At 43.6% G+C, this 17,270-nt stretch overlaps 2 protein-coding genes across 9 annotated transcripts in view; both read left to right on the forward strand.

Annotated features, from left to right (window-relative positions):
• The window catches only part of LOC140915797 (protocadherin alpha-C2), a 362,081-nt gene that overhangs the window by 198,263 nt on the left and 146,548 nt on the right, over window positions 1-17,270 (forward strand). The gene's annotated exons all lie outside the window — the stretch shown is intronic.
• PCDHAC1 (protocadherin alpha subfamily C, 1) overlaps window positions 13,793-17,270 on the forward strand; it is a 47,506-nt gene continuing 44,028 nt past the window's right edge. The window contains exon 1 of the mRNA XM_073356109.2: window positions 13,793-16,508. Within this exon, the coding sequence (XP_073212210.2) occupies window positions 14,079-16,508 (2,430 nt within the window). The 5' untranslated portion in view covers window positions 13,793-14,078. The remainder of the gene's footprint in view (window positions 16,509-17,270) is intronic.

Raw genomic sequence — 17,270 nt, forward strand, 5'->3', positions numbered from 1 at the left:
ATGAGATCCCTTTGTAACTCTCCGCAGTGTACTTTGGACTTAACTATCTTGAGTAGTTCTATATCATCTGCAAATTTTGCCACCTCATTCTTTACCCCTTTTTCCAGATCAATTATGAATATGTTGAACAGTACTGGTCCCAGTACAGACCCCTGGGGGACATCACTATTTACCTCTCTCCTTTCTGAAAACAGAGCATTTATTCCTACCCGTTATTTCCTATCTTTTAACCAGTTAATGATCCATGAGAAGGCCTTCCCCCTTATCCCATGACAGCTTACTTTGGTGAGGGACCTTGTCAAAGGCTTTCTGAAAATCTAAGTACACTATATCCACTGGATCCCCCCCATTCAAAGAATTCTAGTAGATTGGTGAGGCATGATTTCCCTTTACAAAAACCATATTGACTCTTCCCCAACAAATCATGTTCATCCATGTGTCTAATAAGTGGGATTTAATTTCCTTTTTGTTAAGGATACCTTTTTGCCTCTAACTGTTTCTTTTACTTTGTTGTTTAGCCACAGTGGCACTTTCCCAATCCTCTTACTATGTGTTTTAATTTAAATGGAGCCTCTTTTATGTTGTCTTTAAAAAGTTTCCATGCATTTGCCGGGATTTCACTTTTGGCACTGTACCTTTTAATTTTTGTTTAACTAACTTCCTCATTTTTGTGTAGTTTCCTTTCTGAAATTAAATGCTACCATGGTGGGCTGCTGTGGTGTTTCCTCCCTTCCACACAGGGATGTTACATTGTATTGTGTTATGGTCACTATTACCAAACAGTTCACCTCTTGCACCAGATCCTGTGCTTAGGACTAAATCAAGAATTGCTTCTCCTCTTGTGGGTTCCAGGATTAGCTACTCCAATAAGTAGTCATTTAAGGTGTCAAGAAACTTATCTCTGCATCCCATCCTGAGGTGACATGTACCCAGTCAATATGGGGATAGTTGAAATCCCCCATTATTATTGAGTTTTTAAATTTTATAGCCTCTCTAATCTCTCTGAGTATTTCACAGTCACTATCACCATCCTAGTCAGGTGGTCGGAAGTATATCCATACTGCTATATTCTTATTATTCAAGCATGGAATTACTATCCATAGAGATTCTATGGTATGGTTTGGTTCATTTAAGATTTTTACTTATTTGACTCTTTGCTTTCTTTCACATATAGTGCTGCTCTCCCACCAGTATGATCTATTCTGTCCTTCCGATATATTTTTTACCCTGGTATTACTGTGTCCTATTGATTATCATCATTTTCTCCCGAGGACATTCTGCGCCAAAAAATTAAAAATTCTGCACCAAAAAATTAAAAATTATGCATGCAATATTTTAAAATTCTGCACGTTTTATTTGTCAATAAATAAATTTAGAGACTCCAGCATGGCAGTGGGGAGCACATGCCACTGGCTGCACAAGGGCGGCCGATCACCCTGCAGCCTTCCCCCTCCCCCCCGACATGGACTTGGTGGTGAGGCTGCACTTGACCCTGACACAGCACAAGACCTGGGCTTGCCCCAGAAACACCCTGGGGCCCTGCCTCTCCACACGAGGCACACCAGGTATGGGGCATGCAGGCTCAACGAGGCAGGAGCCAAGTGTGTGTGTGGTGGGAGTTTCAGTGTGGGGGGATCCAGGTTTGGGGTGAGAGGATTCTGTGTGGGACAATCTAGGTGCAGGCAGATCAGTGGGGGGGTCTAGGTGTGGGGGGATATGGATGCACAAAGGCTCATTGGGCGGGTTCCAGGTGCAGGGGCAATGGGACTCTTCAGGGGCTTCTGGGCGAAAGTGGTTGGGGCTCAGCAAAGAGGTTTGGGTGTGGAGGTCTTAATGGCAGGGGGGTTTGGGTGCTGGGGGAGTGGGGCTTGGTGGGGTGGGGGTCTGGGTGTGGCTAATTGGGGGTCAGTGGTATGGGGGATCTGGATGTGGGTGCTCAGGGTGGTGCAGGGGGATGGGGCTTGTCAGGGTGGCGGTTTGAGTGCAGGGAGATCAGTGGGGGGTAGTCTGGGTGCAGTGGTGTGGGTCCAGATGCAGGGGGCTCCAGCTACAGGGGTTGAGGTTCAGTAGGGTGGGGTTCAGATATGGAGGGTTGGGGGGTTCTGGGTGTACAGGATGAGACTTGGTGGGGGTGTCTGGGTATGGGAGGTCCAGATGCACAGGGGTTGGGCAGATGAGGGAGCAGCTCCCTGTACAGTGACCTCTCCCCCCGCAGCTGAGGAGTGATGGGGGCAGGAAGCAGGGGAGGATGCAGAGCTTCCTGCAGCTGAGGGAAGTTTCTGGGAGTGGGTCTGACATAGCCACAGCCACTCCTTGCAGGGGAAGAGGAAGTCCCATTCTCTCCTGTCTCCAGGACTAGCAGCTGATCCTGGCTCAGAGTAGGAGCCACTGGCTGGGGTGCCTGAAACAATGTACCTGCACAGGTAGGGAGTGGTGCGTGAATACTCTTGCAGTTTCCCTTTGCTTCACTGTCAGAAAGTCATTTTTCTGTGGGGAAGCAAAGAAATCTGAGGGGGACATTAATTCTGCGCATGCACAGTGGTGCAGAATTCCCAAGGAGTAATCATTCCACCAAGTTTCTGTGATGCCTATTCTATCAATATCCTCATTTAATATGAGGAACCCAAGTTCACCCATCTTATTATTCAGAAAATTGAATTGTTTGTTTTCCAATGGGACAGCAGGTGCTGGCAGCCCTGGAAGTGCTCAAGGTATTGGTCTTTCAAATAATGATGTGTTATGTCTAGAAAAATCTAATTTAAGTGTTTTTAGATATGTTTTAAATGTATCACTTGTATTTTTCCTTTCCCACTGAGCCCTGTAAAGTTGAAATCCTGGTACTAGGCCACATCATATATATGAAGCTTGTATATAACTTTTTACATCTCAGCCTGAAGAAATGCCTTTTTTAGGGCAAATGAGTTTAATGTTGGAGTGAGCCTGCCCTTGTCTAAACAGAGAGTTAGATATGTTTCTTGTCTTAGATAGGTATAGGCTGTCCATCTGTCTGACTGGCATAAGCATTTTAGTGAATGCTTCAAAATAGTATGTACGTGTCACAAACCCAGATTAAGAATAGCATAGAAAAGACAAATGATGTCTAGACAAAACACAGCACAATAAGTGGAGAAATGGAAGATTGTGAAGATTTGTTAACCAAACAATGAAAGCAGAAAGGATTTATTGAAGAAATGGGGAGGAAGGGAGGGAAAAGAAGGTCTTTGGTGCACAAGTAGTAGGAGACTGTTCAAAGCCTAGTGGCAGCATGAATGGTGGTGCAAAGAGTGTGAGGGAAATCAGTAGGAAAGGCAATTTGGGAAGTGTGCCGTGGAAAAGTTGGGGATAAAGAAAGAACATGGGGCAGATTATGTGGGGCTGGAAATAGGGATAAGGATCTTGAATTTGATTTACTATGAGGTAGGAAGATAATGAAGAGATGCAAGGACTGACATAGATGGAGAGCTGAAGATAAGGTAAGCAGTAGCATTTTGAAACAGAAATGCAAAGTAAGAGGTAAGGTTGTTGAAGAGGAAAAGGTTACATAAATCAAGGTGAAAAATTGCCAAGGCCTGAACAAGTGCTTTGCACGTGGGAATAGTGAGGGAAGGGAAGATATTGATGATATTAAATGGAAAGAAATGGCAAGAATTAGTGAGGGCCTGGAAAGGGGAGGAGAAGAGGAGGAGACTAAAAAATTGCCTTGAAGTTCTGAGTCTGGAAGATGGGGAGGTGTAACCGTGCCTTAGTGGGTCACAACTGAGAATGCCAAATTCAGGACAAACTGCTGAGAAATAGGACAAACACAGCCCAAAACTGGTGGTTATTCTTCTATAAGATAGACCAAACCAGCCACAAAAGTAAACTCCTGTTTTACCACACTGGCTAACAAGAAAACATAAAGGCAGTTCCCTCAGGCATTCCACTTCTTATATCACCACCAAAAACATTGGATTCAGAGATGAGTGGTTCTTTACAACCAGTCTCATCAAATAATAGGTTCTTCTGATCCCAAAGGACCAGCCACCCAGGTCAATATACAACTTAGATCTTACCCAAAGATCATGCTGATCCCAATCCCTTAGTATCTAAAATCTACAGGTTTATTTATAAAAAGAAAGAAAGAAAGAAAGAAGGAAAAAGGTGAGAGTTAAAATTGGTTAAAGGAATCAAATACATACAGTAATTGCAAAGTTCTTGGTTCAGGCTTGTAGCAGTAATGGAATAAACTGCTGGCTTAAGTCAAGTCTCTGGAGTACATCCACAGCTTGGATGGGTCATTCAGTCCTTTGTTCAGAGCTTCAGTTTGTAGCAAGGTTCCTCCAGAGGTAAGAAGCAAGATTAAAGACAAAATGGAAGTGTTTCCAGGGCCTTTTATATCCTCTGCCCTGCAGAGGGAAACCCATTGTTCTTAGTGTGGAAAATTACAGCAACAAGATGGAGTTTGAGTCACATAGGCAAGTCCCATGTCCATGCATTTCACCTAGTCATAGCAGGAAATTTCATTAAGTGTAGATAGGCATCTCCCATGGTCCATTGTCAGTTAAATGTTCTTTCAAATCCACTCAATTTGAATAGTCCCTCCATGATGTGCTGGCTAATTTGAACTTCAGGTACAGAGCCAATATTTATAACTTCAAATACAAAAATGATACTTGGTTACAGAAAGCATAATCGTAACCAGAAAATCAAAACCTTTTCATAGACATCTTACTCAACAAACTCTGTACAATATTTGCTGCAAATATATAACAGTGGTTGCAACAATAATCTATATGGTCATATTTTATTTAGATAATGTCAGAGAAGGATAATGGGTTTGTCAGTTTTGTAGTTTGAGACAGTGACATGAAATCCAAGAAAACATATTTGACTGACTGCTGGATATGCAAAACTGAATATGGAGGAGAGTGGTGATAGAGGAGTAGATTTCTGAATCATCCAGGGAATGCAATCGCTTCACAGGGAAGATTTAGGGCTTGATTCACCGTTATTTTACTCCTATTTTATACTAAAGTAATTAATTTACTTCAGTGCTGGAGTAACACAGTGGTGAATCCAGCCCTTAACATTTTAAAAGTTGTTAAACACTTGCAGTACTTCTGATTGTAATTTGAGGAAGGTAAAGGAGAACAGGTCCTCCGCCGCAAAGTTGCCACCTTCTTGCCTCTTAAAAATAAAGAACTAGTTTGTTTTGAAGCATGAAAAGTTTTACAATGAATTGCCCTTCTTCCAGAAATATTTTAATTCACTTATTTTATTTATAGGTATGAGGAAGTATTTGTGAAGATACTCTGCATGTCTCTCTACAGTATTAGAGAGATAAGGTGGATGAGGTAATATCTTTTATTGGACCAACTTCTGTTGGTGAAAGAGATGAGCTTTACATCTTACACAGAGCTCTTCTTCGGGTCCTGAAAGCTCAAAAGCTTGTGTCTCTCCCCAAGAGAAATTGGTTCTTGTCTCTCTAGTATCCTGGGACCAAGGTGGATACAACAACATCTGCAGAATATTGTAATTAGCTGTAGACATATAAATAGATTACTCCATTCTTGTTGGAATCAGTGTTCAACTTCATGATGAGCAGTGCAGCCTGGAGTATACATTTTCATGCATAACTCCATAAGATACGGTTATTTGCAGTATTTTCCTGAGGTACATTCTCTTTCAGGAAGTTACTAACAATTTTTAGATTAGTAAACTCAAAACAGCTAAAAGGGAAAAGAAACCAAAGTGATAAAATAGGGTGGCAATGAGGTGTGTAAAAGAAGACATTAAAAAATATAAAGAGAATGGGATGGAGGATTATCAGTAGAGTTAGACAGAGAAATAATAAAATTGAAGAACAAAAACGTTTTCAAATCAATTTTGGCCACTTTAAATTGGAAACGGAGAATTTAGGGAAGTGGTGCCTAAACTGTGGGGTGCACCCCCCTAGGGTGGCATGGAGGAATTCTGGGGGGAGGGTGGGAAGGGCCTGAGCCAGCCCCCACAGGAGGTGGGGAGAGAGCACCACGCAGCCCCACTTTGCCCTCAGTTCTGCTCTGGCCCCACCCACTCCTGTGGCCCTGGCCTCAGCCCCGGGCTTGGTGGCAGCTCCAATCCTCTCCTGGCCCTGGCTTTGGCCGCAGCCCAGCCTTGGCCCATGGCCCCAACCATGGTTCCACCCCCAGCCCTACTCCTGGCCCCAGATCTGCCCCCAGTCATGGCCTCAGCCCCTGGGTCTCAACCTGGCTGTGGCTCCAGGCCAAGCGTGGCCCCCGGGCCTAACCATGGTCCCCACTCCCAGCTACAGTGGTCCCAGCCCTGACCATGGCCCTGCTTCCAGCCCAGCTCCCGACCACAGTTGAGGGTTGGGAGGGTGGACAGGGGCAAGTGGGGGCATGCTGTCAAAATTTTGGGGACCACTGACTTTGAGAAAGGAAAAAAGAAACAGAAGGGTTGTTAAACATTACCTTATGTAGGGCTGGAAGGAATTTTATCCCAAATCAGGTTGGCAGTGACCTTGATTTTTTTGCACTTTGCTCTACGAGTGTGGTTGTGGGTCACTTGCCAGGATTATCTGGGTATATCTCATTTAATTATTTCCCTGCTGTTGCAGGGGCCTTGAGCACTGGTGCACCTTGGTCCATTCTGTTCTTTGCCTGTTGCTCATAATAGTCTAGTCTCCTGTGGGTCTCATTTACTTTGGTCTTATTTCCCTTGTTGAGTTTAGTATGCCAGAGGTGATGGTGGTCTGTGAGATACAGGAGGTCAGACTAGATGAACTTCTAGTGGTATTCTATGTCTCTAAGTAAGCATTTCATATCCATCTTCAGATCAGTGAGAAAGCAGGGATAAGTTTTCCAAAAGGGAGATAGCACATGTGATATAAACAGCTATTAAAAGGTTGCTAAACTAAGGGCAGGGCTACACTACAGCAGTACTACTGTATAACTTCATGGCTCAGGGGTGTGAAAAATCCACACTCCTGTGCCTCCTAGTTATGCCGACATAAGCGCAAGTGTAAACAGTGCTATGTGGGCAGAGAGCTTCTCCCATCCACGTAGCTACGGCCTCTGATGGAGGTGGATTAACTGTCAGCTGGAGAGCTCTCTCACCTCTCCTAGACTAGAGTGTCTTCATTAAAACTGGTACAGCACTGCAGCTACAGCAGTGTAGCTACATTGTTGAAGCTGTACCGGATGCAGAGTTTTAAGTGTAGACCCGTTCCGGGTCAAAGTTGCACATATCCCTTAGTGTTGAGGAAAGCAAGCAAGTAAATTAGTGATTTTTTTCAAAACCTAATGTATTTTCAATAATGTATTTAAAAGGTGTTTAAAGACTGGAGTGTAGCAAACACAGCTACTTTACAGTATTTTATTAAATGCTTAGGACATTTGAATTAGGTCCAATGGTCAGGGCTGAGGACCCCAAACCCCTAGGTTCCCTTTTGAACTCTATCACCAGTTCATTACAGGTGATTACTCCCCTGTGCGTCTCAGCTATAGGTATGTTTAGGTTACTAATACACATCTTCACAAGGATCTTCTAAGGATTAATTAATTTGTCTTTGCACATCATTGTGGGCTGATTGTAAGTCAAGTGAAATCAGTGGGAGTCTTTCCATTTATTCCAATGGGCTTTGGGTCAGGCCTTTTGAAATTATTGGGTGAAAGATGTTATAAGAAGTGCAAAGTATTAGTAAGAGGAAAGACAAACCAGGAACTAATTGAGCAATAATTTTTTTTCAGACATTGTGGGGAAATTCTTCAACACTTGGAAGCGGTCAAGTTTGGATACTGACTCAGGGTCTGTGTGTTCTGGTAAGGATTAGGTAGGAACTCATCCCATTTATGGGAAACTAGAAGTCAAGTTAAGTAGTGTGCTCTGAATAAGTAAGTAATACATAAATTAAATTAAATAAAAATACAGCATACTGATTAGGAACCTGATTTGTGGGTTATTCTAGAAAAAGGTAAAAAATAAAATCTATTATTCCCAGGTACAGAGGCATCGAAAGGGCTAACAATATATATATATATATATATATATATTGTAATATCAGCACAACATATTGAAGAAAATATACAAGATACACAATTTCACATCCAAACTCACTTAGTGTTTGTGTGTGTAATTAAGGTATTTGTTACAGTTATTTTGTATGAAACATTTGCTATACAGTGGTCATTATAGGATAAAAAAGAATATCATTGCCTTAGAGGTGGTGTGGAAGAGAGTGAGGAAGCTGATGTCAAATCTGAGATTGTTTATAATTATTAAGGCAATATTAAGGATATGGTCTAATTACAAAAGTATAGATATCATTGCATAACAGATTTTCAAATGTATTAAAGGGGTGGATAAAATCAAGAGAAGGTATTGTTTTACACGGGTGACATCAAGAGACAGCTAGATATATTTATTTTTAATATTTTACATAGGGAATTTTAGTGTAAATTAAGTATCATATAGACAGCTCAAAGGACTTAAATCTTTTTACCACAGATCAGGTAGACTATGGAAGCAAAACTGTAAGACTCCGCACACTATCCAGCCGTGTTCTTTAAATATAATTTTCCTCCCCGTTTACAGTTAAAGAGGGGAGATCGGTCCTTCTCCTTTCAGACCTTGGCTTTTCTGCTGATACTGACAAATCGTGCTAGTGGTGGGGAATTTGTTTATTTGAACACCTGTCAACTGCGGACTGGGTTGGGAGGAGGAATGATTTCACACAAGCCTCTGAATAATCAGATGGTAACAACTTTTGTTTTTAGTTAGGTGGTTGAAAGGCACATCGTCTTCAGAAATGTGGGGGTGGGAAATCAGAAGGGGGAGAGATTAAAATACAGTTTCAACAGGCAGGTATTTTAGGTCAGGCAGGCTTTACTAGTTGCCAGAGATTTTTTACTTTCTTCTTTGTTGATAGCGCTTCATTGTATTCCAGTGAATGTGGATTCATTGCGACACGTGGGCTCACGTTGAAAGCCGTCTCTGGCTGTCACTGTTTATTTATTTTTGTAAAGTCTGCTCTGTTTGGTTGGAATGTTTTTTCTACTTGTGCTGTGGAATTAGCTGCTGTATAAAATAAATGGCTGGAAAGGGCATGGGTAAGACTGCATAGAAAGAGTGCATAGAAAGCGTTAAAATTTGACCTTACAGCATATTTGTCGACTCTTGCTTTTGATTGATTATTGTAATTAAAATCCTGGTGTGAAGATAGCTAGAAATGCAAGAGAGAGGTAGATTGCCTAAAGTCAGACGATATAAATAGCTGTGAAAAGTGGATGTCCTCTGTACTGTTTAATAGATATAATTGGATGAAGGTCTTCTGAAGTGAATATGCTATAAATTATGTTCCAAGATCCTCTTGCAAAGTAACACGAATAACGTAATATTGATTGTTTATTACAAGACAAATATTTAAAATAAAAATTGAACCTTGATTATATTTTTCCATTTGACATTTCTGCATAACTAGCTCATTAGGTCACATTTTAATCATATTCCTTTTCTCTGATCAAGCAAAAAGGGTGATAAATACTAATCGTATCGCTGCAATTTCCTTCATTTCGCTTTCATTCAGGAAATCTCAGGCCCACGTCTTTTTCTTTTAATGTGATTTTAGCCTGACTGGGTACCTGGGAAAGTACCGCTTCTAAATTATAGCATGCATTTCTCCCTTTAGAAGCAACATCAAAGAATGTAAGTTGTCTTTTCCATTTTTAAAGGCTGTGAGGTTTCACAGATGCACCCGGCTGAACCGAATTAAAGAAATGGTACACCACTCTGATCCAATAGGGGGCGCCTCTTCGGCCTCTGTGTCTTTGAGGGGACATGTCTCCTACTGGCAGAGTTTCTGTGTGTCGCTGTCCGCTGATACGATGCGATAGTTCTCAGGGATCTGTCCGGCTGCTCTGCAGCTGCAGCGCTCAGGGACAGTCACATAAGAGTGTTGCCTCCTGTATCTTTATTGGCCTTTTCAGCGAGCCCTTTACGCACCCCAGTGCGGCAGTTCTGCCTGATTTCCCCTTGTTGCGGGTTTGCCGAGATATTGAGGGGCCGGCTTTCATGTGTTCCTGAAGCATTCGAGCTGCGATCCGTTTCGGGCAATTTTTCTAAGGATTTAGGGATTGCAGATTCTGGGACCTCCACCTCTCCAGCATGAGCCGGAGCTGTTCACATCTGATTTCAGACGCGGGACCATAGACCAAGAAGCCACATGTGACTCCAAACTAAACTGCTTTTTGCACTCGAAAGCGGTGATGGAAAATCCCCTACACGTTCTGTCCATTCAAATCGAAGTGACCCAGATAAACAAGTCCCGATTTCCCACGCAGACAATTCAAGTCTATTACCTAGGTTGCTTGCGACTCCAGGGCCGCGTGTCACTCGAGAGTGAACAGAGGATCCTGGCAGCAATTCTCTGACAACCTAACGTCTCCATTAAAACGAGTTCTTCGTATTAGATCTGCAGCCCCGAAGCGGTGTCAAGTGCTTTCTCTTTTTAGGATTGGTAAAGCCTCTGGACCATAGAAAGCAGCTAATATACCAGCTAAACACCTTTGCAAAAGATGGAGGCTCCCAGATAATCTGGACTGTTACTGTTTTGGGTGCTGGTGACAACACCTAGGTGTTCAGCCAGTGTGTGGATCGGGTTACTGTCGGGGCAGCGTTTCTGAAGGCATTTCACTATCCTCGGCCACAGCAGTTGCCTTATGTCGGACCCTTGGGGGGAATGGTGTAGTGCGTCGGCAGGCAGGAGCACAGGATTCAGTCACCCAGGTCTGAATCCAACCAGTGCGCAGATTAGGAGGAGACGCACGGAAGCTTCTGACCGCCTGCATCTTTATACGATGTTCACATCCGCTCTAACGGGGTGCATGTCAGCGAGGTCCGGGCATTGCAGTGTCAGTAAGAGATAACTGAGGGGAACTGCAGCTCTCCGCAAATCGTCCTCGCCTGTCTTTTCAGCCCAGTGCCTACAACGGAGCGCCGGGGAGAAAGGTGCCTTTAATTACTGTGATGGACAAAGATTCGGGAGTCAAGGAGAGAGTTTGCTGGCGGATTCCAGGCGTCTTTGGGAACAGAAAGGCCTGTGAAGAACTGTCACTGTAGGTACGGATGTGGTTCTGGGCCGTGAGACAGTGTCCGAGTATTAGCATCACTGTTCAGGGACTGGATGGGCGTCCCGCCAGTGCTAACAAAATCCACCCTGGGAGTTGTCTGTCTCTCTTGGACAATAGAGGCGCGGGTCTCTGCCTCTCCTGAAGTGTCCTTTCTCTCCCAGAGTCGCTATTCCAGGCTGAGTATCTTCAGGTTTCCCAAGTCCAAGTTAAAGCCCACAGCCACGGCAATACTCCCTTCCTAGGAACCGGACACCTGATAGCTCTGGCCCTGGTGCGCACAGACAGGTTACCTGGTGTTCCTAACTATGGCACTCAATGGACTCTCAGCCAGATGTTTGAGAGAGTTATGATTTGTTACAGCCAACTGAGCCCAGTTCTGCGCCTCTTTCCTCTGACTTCAGAGCACCCAGGACGGCCACCGGTAATGGCGAAACAGCTCTCTCAGTCACTCTCACTATTGTCTTGTTCATCCCTGACTCAAGTCCTTCTGGATTTTAGTGAGGTGGCAGGAAATCAAGTAAGTGCTGCAGTCAGTCTCAGCTTCTGTTTACTCAGCAACATGGTTTCCATTTCCGGGTTGGTTTTGTGTTTTTCAGTCCTACCTGCACCAAAGCGCCGCTCTCAGAAGGAAAGCCTTGTACAGAAGTGTCTTACTTAGGACTCTGGTGTCTGTAAAGACTTCATCGGTCCCCTTTCAAAATATTATTTACCACCCGAATTCCCGGAGGGAAGAAGAAGTGACGTTTTCTCGGATGTCGGTGGCTTTATGGCCTATTTGGAATCCATTCTCCGTACGTTGTATTTCTAACCTCGCAGAACTTTAATGCAACGTTAATGGTAAATAGCACTTTCAAGTTTATATCTAGAAAAGAACCCAGTGAATGAAACTGAGGCAAGAGATTACATTAAGTAGTGAACATCAGAGTTACACTTTGGCTAAAATATTATTTTATCGTCAGCTTTTCTGTTGTGAAGACAGTTTCACTCTTAACGAAGAGAAATACTTTTGGTAACGATCAGTTGAACATTTAATATTGCTCTTTATTTGGACTAGTTCGATTACATTGCTGCTGTTTTCAGTTAACAGAGATGATTAGTTTTAGGTTTCCAGTGTAAGCAGCAGATTGTGAGCCCTTTCGTTACTCATGCTGGTGAGGAGTTACTCACTCGAGTAGTCCCATTAACTTTAGCAGAGCTACTGGTGTGAGGAAGAGTTCACCAATGTGAGCAAGGAGTTCATAGGCTGAGTCGTATGGATTGATGTCAAAGTAGTCATAGCCATGGGAGCTCTTCAAGTCATCCCTGCTAAATACCTCAAGACTGAGTCATTGGATCCAAAAGCAGCAGGTTTTCCATAACGTCAACTCTCAAAACAAAAACAAAATGTAAAAATGTCACTGATGACATCGTTGATGTCGAAGTCCTGGGGAGCGAGGGTTTTTCCTTTAGCCCGGGGAGTTAAACTGGCAGCCCAGTCTCATAAAGTATTGCAGAATTTCTGCTGTCCCCTCGCAGGCAAATAATCTGAGACAGCGATCCTAGTCTTGCTAAGGGTGATCTCCCTCACACCCCTCCTTGTATCCAGACCCCACTCTGTGTTCTTAGAACCCGATGTCTTTCTGGCTCTACCACTGGACCAACATCCTAAGGAAAGCATGTGGGTGGGTAACTTCTTCATATGCTTTCGGAGTAATAAATACTTTGTGCCACCCGCGACTCGGTTTTAATCACTCTCTCCCTTTATTTACAGAACAAAGAGCAAAATCCTTGAAATCTGTAACACTTCTAATAAACATACAAGCAAGTATTGACGGGGCATCTACTCTCCGGTTAAGTGAAGCAGATCCTAGTACGAACAGCAAGAGGTGTTTCAGAGTAGCAGTCCTGTTAGTCTATATTTGTAAAAAGAAAAGGAGTACTTGTGGCACCTTAGAGACTAACAAATTTATCTGAGCATAAGCTTTAGTGAGCTACAGCTCACTTCATTGGAAGTGTGAGCAGAGGTGTGCAGCTAGAAATTCAGGGCCTGATCCTGCGTCTGTTGAAGTCAGTGGGAGTTTTGCCATTGATTTCAGTTGTCATAGGATCAGAATCTTAGTGCGGTGATCATTCTCCTTTCGCGGGAATAATCCAAGTTCATTTACATTAGTAAGTGAGCTCAGAAGCAAGCAAAAAGCAGGGGGAAGGGGGGCTCATAATAAAACCACTCCACTAAATTAGATAGAAACAAAGATAACTTTTACGTTCTTCAAATGGCATCTTAAGAACCAGAAGAATTTTATGCTAAGCCAGGAGTTTGCTAGAGCAGTGGTGAGCTCTGTTAAATGAGAGCTGTTACTTTCCTCTCACACGTCACTTCTACACCCAGATGTACTGACAGCATGGCTTGGGCGTTTTCCCTTGCTAATGCTGGCTGTTATGTTGCAGATGTGTACGGAATCGGCAGGATCTCAGGCAGGGAGAATTTTCCGCATCTTTTCCGAGTTTGTCATTCATGGAAATATATCCAGGTTTCAAAAACAGATCCAAAAGGTTCTCTGAGGGCATTTAGAAGGGTACGATCTATTTATTCTGTAACATTTTAACACTTTTCTTTAATCCAGTGCTGTGGCGAAGACTGTTCTTCACTAGCTGGCATGACGTCTGTTAGACCTCTAAGTGGCGCTGTCCACCAGTAAGGTACCCAACGGTAATAGAAGATCTTTTCCATCCACATGATCACATATAGCAAAGCCAGCTGCAATATAAAAGAGCTGGCGGTGGCTGGCTCAGCAGCAGATAACCCGGTGATTTCAGGGAGCATAAGGAAGAGCATATGCTCTTTCCCCACGTTTTATAAAACTGTTTTGTGGGTTTTTTAAAAATTATTTTACCATTTTGCTTTGGTATGGTAACTTCAGCTCTTTGCTGAGATATTGGATTATGTTACTGTTGAAACGGTCTGCAGGGAGCTGAGCCACGGAAGGAAGAATGCGGGTCCATTTAATGGTGTTCTTCCTTATTTCCTACACCGTGAATGGGCAAATAGAGTATTCCATCTCCGAAGAAACTGAACGTGGTGTGTCTGTTGGGAATATAGCAAAGGATTTAGGAATAGATGCAACTACACTTTCACTCCGGAAATTTCGCATGATCACCAGTTCAAGTAAGCAATATTTTAATTTGGATGTAAACACGGGGGCTTTGTCAGTTAATGAGCCCATAGACAGAGAGCAGGTTTGTGAATTAAAAACTACTTGTTTTCTGAATTACGAACTTGTGCTAGAAAGCCCTCTAGAGCTTTATAAAATGGAATTTAAAATACTAGACATAAATGACAACTTCCCCACGTTCCCTTTAAATGAATATCACTTAAATGTAGCAGAGTTTTTATCTCCTGGGGCTCGGTTTACACTCCCCAATGCCCAAGACTTTGATGAAGGCACCAACAGTGTCCAGACCTATTATCTGAGCCCTCTCGAACACTTCCGTCTGGAAATGCAAACACGCGGGGATGGGAGTAAGTACCCCGAACTGGTGCTGGAGAAGCCCTTAGACAGGGAGCAGCAATCCACCCACAGACTTGTAATTACAGCCAAAGATGGTGGGAATCCCGAGAGGTCCGGTGACGCCCAAGTCATTGTGACTGTTCTTGATACCAATGACAACGCTCCAGCATTTGAACATTCGCTCTACAGGGCAAGTATCTTGGAAAACTCCCCCAACGGCACGTTGGTAACCAAAGTACATGCCACTGACTTAGACGAAGGTCAAAATGGAGAGATCAGATACTCCTTTAGCAATAGCACTTCTGCTGATTTACAGAGACTGTTTCTAATCCACCCTCAGACCGGGGAGGTAAAAGTGAATGGCATTCTAGATGTTCAGAGATCTGTTCTAGAGATGTTCATTGAGGCGACGGATAATGGTGCGTTTGGAATGTCCAGTACAGCTAAATTGCTGGTGGAGGTCATTGATGTAAATAATAATGCCCCAGAGGTTACAATCACCTCTCTTTCCAGTCCCATCCCCGAAGACGCCGCGCCCGGCACTGTGATAGCTCTTTTGAGTGTTCTGGATAAAGACCCTGGCGAGAACGGGAAGGTAACTTGCCAGATCCCCGCTAACATTCCCTTCCAACTAAAACCCTCTTTCGACAATTACTATAGTTTGGTTACTGTTGGGCTTCTGGACCGAGAATTGGTCAATGAATATAACATCACCATCACCGCCACAGACCTTGGTTCCCCGCCAATCGTCACTCAAAAGACTGTATTGGTGCAAATCTCCGACGTGAACGATAACCCTCCCAAGTTCGCCAGACAGTCCTGTGACATCTCTGTGACGGAGAACAATCATCCTGGAGCATCTTTGTTACAGGTGTCAGCATCTGACCTCGACATTAGCGGGAATGGTCAGGTCTCTTATGCGCTCAGGGACATCGACATTGCAGGTAGCTCCTTGTCCAGTTTTTTATCCCTTAACTCAGAGAATGGAAACATCTATGCAAAAAGCACCTTTGACTATGAACAACTCAGAAGTTTTCATTTTCAAGTGGTAGCCAAGGACAACGGGTCCCCGGCCCTGAGTGCGGCCTTAACTGTGAATATATTCATAGCGGATCAGAACGACAACGCCCCGGTCATCCTATACCCTGGGGCCAGGAACGGCTCGGTCGCGGTGGAAATAGTCCCTAGGTTAGCCGATGCCGGTTACCTCGTGACTAAAGTGGTGGCGGATGATGCGGACAGCGGGCAGAACGCGTGGCTTTCCTACCATCTGCAGCAATCTTCCGACTCCAGCCTATTCAGGGTTTTGCCCAATACAGGAGAACTCAGGACTACTCGCTCCATGAGGTCCACAGATTCCATCAAACACAAAGTGATCATTCTAGTGAAGGACAATGGGGAGCCGTCCCTCTCCTCCACGGTAGCCCTGGGCATCCTGCTGGCTGACTCCCTTCCTCAGGCCCTCCCAGACTTCGATGACGGGATGGAGGGACAAGAGCAGCTCACTAGCCTGAACCTTTACTTGATCATCTCGCTCGCTTCCATTTCCTTTGTGTTCCTTGGGTTTGTACTCTTCCTTCTTCTCACAAGGTTTTTCCATTGCAGAACGAACCTCTCCCGCAGCGGCTGCTGTTCAGGGTGCTGCCCAGTGGATGAGCACGACAAGTATCGCTTCAACGTGCGCATGCTCCCAAGATCTCATTTCACGCCCGGCATGGTGGAGGTCTCAGGAGTGGGAAAACTGACCCACACCTATTTGTACAGGGCTTCTGTGGGTGTTGGGCCTAGCAACAAGAATTTACTAGTGAATGGAGACGCTGGAAGTCTTTCCAATGGCGCAGGATTACAAGTGCCCACGGCCTGTGTTCAAGTCCGGAAGGTGAAGAGCGATCACTTTAATGCTATTCTAGTGGTAAGTAGTTTTTGTTTAAATTATCCCCACTTAACCTAAATGTACGTGGACTGTTTGGTTTTAAATTTACTTACCCAGCGGTTCCAGTGCTAATCCTGTACAAAAGAGAAGCTTAAAAAGGGAAATGATTTAATCACAGGATAGCAGATGCCGTTATGTTAAGAAGAGCAAAATGAAATCTCCTAAATATAATTCTAATTAGGATCTCCTAATTCTGTTTTAAACCGAAGAACTATACGAGAAAAAAAATACCTTCGAATGTAGCATGGACACGGTATGCCATATAAAGTCAGATGGTGCTCAGGCTGAGGGAACTCTGTACTCTATGTACAAGTTCACCAAACAACAATTAGATGGAAAGAGGTTGTGAAATAAGTGAAAAGTAAATTGACTTGAGTTCAAATATCTAGAGCATGAGAACAAACAAACAAAAAATCCAGAAAAGAGAGATGCTACTGGAACTTCCTAGATTCTAATATTTTCCACTTATTGAGAGTTTCCCTTTAGGGAGGGAAATGGTGAGAGAGAAAATAATGTCATATGAAAAGGTGATATTTTAAAGTCCTAATGCGACTTTTCCAAAGCACCTAAACTTGCATGCACCGCAGGTTAAGAACCACTGACCTAAGGGAATTAGTTGCCCAGCTCCTTCTGTATCCTTTGAAAATCCCATCCTCAAAGCTTTAGATTTGCAATTCAATTATAATCTTCTAAAAATAATATAAGGATTTTGTGGGACAAAATAATTTCTGGTCCTGTCAC

This window comes from Lepidochelys kempii, chromosome 8, assembly GCF_965140285.1.
Source record: "Lepidochelys kempii isolate rLepKem1 chromosome 8, rLepKem1.hap1, whole genome shotgun sequence".
NCBI lineage: Eukaryota > Metazoa > Chordata > Testudines > Cheloniidae > Lepidochelys > Lepidochelys kempii.